Here is a 7449-nt window from a genome sequence, read left to right as displayed (position 1 = left end):
ACTAGACTTAGTAAAGTTCCCGCCATTAACATATTTTACCATGGTATGTACATCAATACAGAGCAGCAATCTCCCACTGCAGGAAGTATTCAGACAGCCAGGGGGCGCAGCGACTTCACACATCATATTAAATTAGTTTTCGAACAACTTGTTATCAACCATTGTTGTAGCATATATGACAACAGAGTGCACAACATAGGAGGCCTCTCATCAGGCTCCAATCTCTTCGTAGTTTGATATCTTTCCAGCGATGCAGTTTTTTGATTTTTATTTTCTGCGCAGGGCTTGAGGGCTGGCATCTGTCAACTTAGAGGTGATTTCTGTTCCTCAATCTTGTTTCTTAAAAGGTGCGTTAAAATAAAATAAATGTAAAATACAACAATGGAAGGAGAGTCCCCTGGAGGTCATGTGACTGTGATGGTTTTTACATCAGACACCCTAGTTACAGCAGGGCTGGATTGACAATGTTGTGTTACTCCTACATGGGTGTCACTTAGTTGTTTGTGTTATAAAATTTCTTTCTTTGTCTCGAAATAAAAAATAATGTAATGGGTAATATACACTGCCTGGTTCAGGGTTGGCTTTAGCGTTGGTGGCGCTTGGTGCGACAATCTTTTTTGGTACCTCTTCACCCATGACCTCCTCCTCAGATTCCCTCATTACCACCCAGCAAACGTGCCCCTCATCTCTCCATAGCCCCTCTCTCCATTTTGTTTGTTTTAAAGTGCCTGTAAAGGCTGGCTTTACTAACCACTCAGATATCCCCATAAAATACAGGTCTGTTCTTTGCAGCAGGCACATTAACCCTCTGGGTTACTTTATGGTTTGTCAAAACTGCCACAAGACAAAACTCGGATCTCTTTCTCTCTCTAGCAGGAATAATAATCACAATGTCTATCTTAACATTTGTATTGCTGCCTAAAAGCTGGACACACAAGGAACTCCTCAGCAGGTGCTTCTAAATAGTAAGTTATTGCCAAACACAGCGCCCCCCTCCAGATCAGCTCCCAGTGCGGCCACCTCGCACTGCCCTAAAGCCGGCCCTCGTCTGGCTACTACACTGGCTACGCCTACATCAGTTTATAAATTTTACATTTTTATGTGTAACAGCCTGATTCAATACATATTCTATTGCCAAAAAAAGAAAAAATTAAGAACGTGGGCGGCAGAGTGGGTGCTTGGAATAAAGAGGGAGAAACAAAAGGGAGAAAGAGTGTGAAGGAGAGGGTGATGTGTGCCAGTCCTTGCAGGTGGTGGGCACCAGTATCTATTTTTGGGGACAGTAATATATTTTTCCTCATCAAACTTTGACCATTAGCAAGAGAAAATAGCCAGGTAAAGGACAAAGAAGAAGAAAATGGAAGGAAAACTGTGACAAGTGGAAAAAGACAGCAGAGACTGTTGGGCAGAGTTCTTGCAGAAGTGAGAGAAAGTGTTGTTGGAGGAAGGGAGTGCGTTTGAGAGATCTGTATCACCTTCCACATCCTGTTCCACCCCTCTGCTGATGACCTGCAAATCTGTCTATGATTCACCCACAAACAAGACTCGAACCAAGCCCTAAAGTCCTTCCTGGATGCCATCCCTCCAGGAGCTGTCAGAAGCTCAACAGAAGTGAAACTGAACTAGCTTTCCCCAACAGCTGGTACACCACCAGCCTTCCAGCCATTTCAAGCCAGAAGATGCAGGATTATTTAGCTGAAAACCCCCTTCTCTGCCACTCACATGAGCAGCAGATCAAACCCAAAAGGCATCAGAAACTCTCAGAGTGAGCATAGTACATCAACAGCCTTCTCACTTGTCAGATCCGGCAAAAGCAAATCCCAAGAGGCAGGGATCGCCTCTCTCGGAGGAGAGCCCACGGTCCCCACTTCACCATCCTCCATTCCCTCTAGTGTCCATCCTCCTCCTCCAACTTCATCTGAATCCCCCCACAACTGGAACAGTTCTTGAAGTGTACCAAAAAAAAACCCTGTCTTTTGTACTGGACCTATGCACTCATGTTATCTATCCAATACGTAAGAAATGCCTACTTTGCTAACATCCATGCATGCAGCTGTAACCCACAGGACTCAGCATTAGGGCACTGATTTGGCGGACGGATTACTCCTTCACAATCGTGATGGAAATAGTACCGTAAACATGTGCATCTCGAAAGGAAACCTGGGGCTCAATCTAGGAAGATCATGGCTATTGCATGGGCTTTCCAAGACCATATACTCTAAAGCCGCCCTCCATGGCTTCAGAAGAAAGGCTTAAAGTTCACCTTTCCTCAGTCTTCTCTGCCACAGACTCATTCCTAGGAGGAAGACCCTAGGGGTAATTTAGGCCTTTAAGTAGCAACACATTTCACACAGGCACAAAATGGGTAAAACGTTTTGATACATCAGGACCACAAAACTAGGCGACATAGAAATATTTAATTCATGCATTAATTTGTTCACAGAAAACACTTGGGTGGAAAAGACAGGACAACTGGAGGAAAAATAAGAGTGGACTTGAAATAGAGAGTGGTGCTTGAGGGATGGAACTATTTGAAAACAGGAAGAAGGAACAGGTTAAAGAGGGAATGTGGCACTTTGCTTCCATGAAAGAGGATTTGAATAGAGAGCAAACACTGAAAAGGGACAGAACAGCTGAGGAAAAGGAGAAAAGGCACTTGTCGGAAGAAGGGAAAACGCTTGTGAAAGGGAAAGACAGCAATGGAGGCGGAGGTCAGGGGTGAGGCGGTAAGTTCTAGGGGTTGGGAGAGAACGTAAATTTAAGAGAGAGAAGCAGAGTGCAGGAGATTATGTCTATTGAGAGAGACAAAACACCCATTGAAAAGTAAAAAATATGAGAGGAATTGTATGGTTCGGAGGATGAAAAAGATGGTTAGGGCAGTGGTTCCTAAACTTTTGACTTCTGTGGACCCCCACTTCATCATTACTGGAATACGGGGACCCCCAATTAATCATTTTTGGAATCAGGGGACCCCACCAAGGAGTCATTAGTGAAAGCAGGGGACCTAAGCTGTTCATATTATTAAATTTTCTAAACAGTCGTGGACCCCCCTGAGGAGGCTTTGCGGACCCCTGGGGTCCCCGGACCACAGGTTGGGAAACACTGGGTTAGGGGAAAGGAGTAGGGCCTTAGAGGGAGACACATCCATGCAGCACTAGACTGCACTGAGGGTGAATTTACTAAGAGTGAGTTGAGCAGGTAAGATTGAACCAGGCAAAGGCAAAATTTGTGTTACCCTGGCATAATTAGCAATATTTAGATAATTTTGCATTACTCTTGTTTCATTAAATTCTCACAATTATGCTATTATGCGATATAGAGTAATAATGCAATATTTGAAGTAAAGATTTGCTATGAATGTGCCGTCCAGAGTTAAAAGGCTCCTCAAATGCATGGGACCAATGCGAACAACAAAGTGTGAGCATCTGTTGTTGTGGTGCTTGCATTTTTTTTTACAACAAAATGCATCCTTGTGTCCAAAGTGCATGCAAGGTCACGTTGCACTAAAATACAGCACCAAATGCCAGTTTTTGTATTGCACATAATTATGCACAATTTTGTCATTTTTACATGAAAAAGCAAAATATGTGAATTTCACACAGCCCTAGATTTAACCACTTTGGAAGACACTGTTCCGGGGTGTTACTCAAGGATGGAAGGAGCAGGGTGGATCACTGACAGAATATCGGAAACAGAAATATCTGTGGACATAATATTCTGACAAAAATATTTGGGACCAAATATCGAGAAGGTAAGTGCAAATAGGTAATTATAGATTTGCTATTCTTAAATCCACATCTATGCACCTTGAAGATATATACTTATATATGTGGAGTTGTATATAGTAAAACTTTGCTTACCCATTGAAATGTACCTGCACAATATTTGTGCCCTTGACATTCTTGGCACAATATTCTGGTCCATGATATTTCTCTTTTTGAAAATATGTCTAAATACCAAGCAGTGTTCTTTCTCAAAACAGGAGGGTGGTTGAGGTGCCCTTCAAAGAGCCAGAAAGGGGCTATATTTGTGTTCCAACTCCAGTGGGAGTCAAAATGAAAGCACAGCCCAGAAGGATCAAGGAGACCACCACAGAGGAGGAAGGGGCTTTAGCAGAGGTTAATGTAGTCTCAACCTTCACTGTGGCAGGAAACGGGGGCTCCCCCAAAGAAAATCTGAAGGTGGGAGCACCAGCCTGGGCCAATGAATATTCTCATTGTAGAATCTGGGTACCATAATACAAAACCATCTCTCCCAAGAGGGGTGGAGGCCAGGTAATAAGGCCAAGTGAGTGAACAAATGTAAGCCCCTGAATAACTGATGGAGCCGTCCTAGGACCTAAGTCCACCAGGAGAAGATTTGGCTGGGTACAGAGCGATTACACGCCCCGGTTTTTGATGGAGCCTGCCCGGGGCAGTAAATATCTCAGGGAAAAGTGGAGCCCAGTACTGAGGAAAATGGGTGGGAGGGAGAGACAATGCTAGGCCCTTCAGTTACAGGAGTCAGTCCTGGCTAACACCTGTCTGTTGGGGGGGGGGGGGGGGGCTGAGACAAACACATTTGGAAATAAAAAACTGGGACAGGGTAGACATGAAAGTAGGACTAACGCCTTTAGTCTTATTTTTATATCTGACCTGTCCTGTAAAAGAGACAGTGTGTGTGTGTGTGTATATATATATATATATATATATATACATATATATATATATATATATATATATATATATATAGTCGCACAGGCGAGAGCAGGCAGCAGAAGTATTTAAGACTCTAGCACTACATATGAAAGGAGAACATTACTTTCACTTCTGATTTGCAGGTTGACCTGACATTTGTCCCAAAAACCGGGACATTTATTTCAAATCAACAAAAGAGTTCACAGGTTGACCTGACCTTTGCCCCAGAAACCGGGACATTTATGTAAAATTAACAAAAGCGTCAGAACACCGAACAGTCCTCTGAAAACCGGGACTGTCCGGGGAAATCCTGGGCGTCTGGTCACCCTACCAGAGGGAGTTCTTTAAGTGAGGAAAAATAACCAAAAAATAACCTTTAAAAAATAATGAGGTGCTTAAAGGACATGGGACGCACACCCTAGAAAGAGTCGTGCGCTGAGCACCCCTCTCACTACAGGTAGGTGGGCGCTGAATGGTCGTTAGGGGACATTTAGATGAGTGACCCTGCCCTCTGCTCCCACGGCGCTGGACAATGGTAAATATAGGTGCACTACGTCATCGCTGTGTTCGTGGTCCATTGACTGGGGACTCGGTAAATGAGAGACGACATCTTTGGTGAAAAAAATGCTAGGGTTCCCCGGGCACTCACCAAAGATGAGGACTTTCCAATGGTACCCAAGGGTACAAGGATTCCGATCAGAAAATGTGCGCAGTGACGTCCGCTCCAGTGTCCTTCCTACCTTCAGGAGATGCTACCAATGCCCTGCGTAGACCCAGGAAGCCCTCTAGAGTTACATCCCAGAAAGCTCTGTGCCGTGCACGCGCTCTCGTGCGCGCGCCCTGTGGTGCCACCGCTTGCCCGATTCTGAGAAAACCTGAGGTCTTGGTTCCAAATATTCCTCAAGATGGCGGCCCTTAGGAGAGCGGGAAACAAACTTTTAATGCGTTGCTCTTTATCCTTCAAGCTTCCCGCAGGTGGGGAGAAAACGACTTAAGGTGGTGGTGCCTTTCCTCAGTGAGGTTTGGCTGCCGGAGCCCCCCCTGCATGCGGGTGGGGGGTCACTGTCTGACTGTTCATCTTCTTGTTCCACTTTCCATTGGCTTTGGAGCTTGAGGAGGGGTCTGCTGCGCGCGCCGGGGGCTTCTGTATTGTTGGAGGTTGGGAGACCTTCCCCGGGGGGGCTTCCAAAGGGTCGGAATTGGACCTCTGCCCCATGGTGGCAGCCAGGGCGTTCTTGGCCGTGATGGTAGTCATTGCTCGTAGCAGCACTTGGTTCCTGCTGGGGGCCTGCTGGCTGCCAAGCGTGGGCACCGAACGTGCTTTAAACTGACCCTCCAGCTTCGAGGGGACTTTGACCTCTTGCTCTTCTCTGCGACTGACCTTGCGGAAGACGCTCTTCCACTGGTCGGGCTTCTTGTCCGCTTGGCCTTGCGGGTGGCTGAGGTCCGAGGGCTTCTTGGCCTGAGGTTTGATGCTTCGCCTCAGCTCTTCGCGGAGCGCAGCCATCTCCTCAGAGAGCTCCTTCCTCATTAGGTCCAAGCTGGCCTGCATCTCTCCCCTCATGGATGCCAGTCCCACCTGCAGCCTCCTGTCCACCTCAGCCGGCAGCCCGTTGGTCTGTGGGACCTGGCAGTGGCACGCCGCGTGGCCCTCATCGGCCAGGCTACCATCCATGGACGCCGCATCTTCCAGATCTCGGCGCCTGGCCTTGTCCACCAGGTCCATCATCCGGCTGCCGGGGCTCTGGTCCCCGCTGCCCAGCTGGGCTCGGATCTGGCTCCTCAGCTGGGCCAGCCTCGGGTGGGTCTTGGGCCCGTTTGGCTTCGAGGGGTCTTGGCCCACCCTGGGGCTCCCGGGGTTGGAGTCCTCGTCGGGGGTGTCCACAGAGGGCTCCTTCTGGACGCGTTGGTCCTTCTGTGGACACAGCTCTCCACTGTTGGTGCTGAGTTGGGACTCCGGTCGGGACCACCCTTGGAGACCCTCGCTGATGGTGTAGAGGAGCCCCATGTTGGTCTTCTCCTCAGACCCCATGTTGCTGTTGTGTCGGTGCGTTTGTTTGTGCGACACCGAGCGCCGTGTGCGCTGGAGGGTTTGTTTGCCTGGCGCGTGAGCATCTCATCAGCTGTACCTAACATCAGCCTCTGAGAGCTTCAGGTCCCCACAGGGACCACTGCCAACCCACTGTTGTGGCGACTGCCGAGTAATCACCTACCAACACGCGCATTAGCGCGGCATCTCAGAACTGCGGGGCCAGGGGACCTGGGAACGAGCCTGCTTGGCGAAGATCACACGGTGCGATGAGACACGTTCAAAAACAAAGAACACAGAGTACCGCTAGCTGGAACTTAAGTGCAAGAGTGTGTTGTGAAACAGGAGCGCTGCCAAAGCCAACAGGTCTGGTAAGCCACAGGTGAGCATCTGTAGCCGAGAGCAAAAGATATGCACTAGAATGTGAAAAGAAAATGACCGGGGCAGCAAAGAAAGGGAAGGAAATGATAAAGAGAGGGAGAGAGGAGCGCTAGGAAGGGAAAGAGAGCGATAGAGAGCGGGAAGGGTAAGGGAAAGAAAAAGTGAAGCAACACGTGTGGGCTATAGATAGAGAAAATGGAGACTACAAGCGAAAGTAAATGAAAGAAGGGAGGATTAGGGAGAGAGACAGACAGCAAGAGGAATGAGACAAAGAGAGACAGAGAGAAAGATGTGGAAGGGGAGATAGAGGGAAAGAAACAGAGGAAGAGAGAAGAAGGAGATGGGAGAAGGAGTGGGAGATAG

The 7449-nt window shown here is 47.8% G+C and overlaps 1 protein-coding gene across 1 annotated transcript; it reads right to left on the bottom strand.

Annotated features, from left to right (window-relative positions):
• Window positions 1-4787: 4787 nt before the first annotated feature.
• Window positions 4788-6708, bottom strand: LOC138265179 (uncharacterized). Its single transcript, XM_069212721.1, has one exon. The coding sequence runs from the start codon at window positions 6706-6708 to the stop codon at window positions 5689-5691; it is 1020 nt and encodes a 339-aa protein (XP_069068822.1). The 3' UTR covers window positions 4788-5688.
• Between the last annotated feature and the right edge of the window lie 741 nt (window positions 6709-7449).

The sequence above is a fragment of the Pleurodeles waltl genome, chromosome 11, assembly GCF_031143425.1.
Source record: "Pleurodeles waltl isolate 20211129_DDA chromosome 11, aPleWal1.hap1.20221129, whole genome shotgun sequence".
NCBI classification, from domain to species: Eukaryota; Metazoa; Chordata; class Amphibia; order Caudata; family Salamandridae; genus Pleurodeles; species Pleurodeles waltl.
Note: the sequence above shows the minus strand (reverse complement) of the source record. Positions and strands in the feature narration are given on the sequence as shown.

Excerpts from the sequence above, each read along its gene's own strand:
- LOC138265179 (XM_069212721.1), bottom strand. The coding sequence starts at position 6,708 with ATGGGGTCTGAGGAGAAGACCAACATGGGGCTCCTCTACACCATCAGC.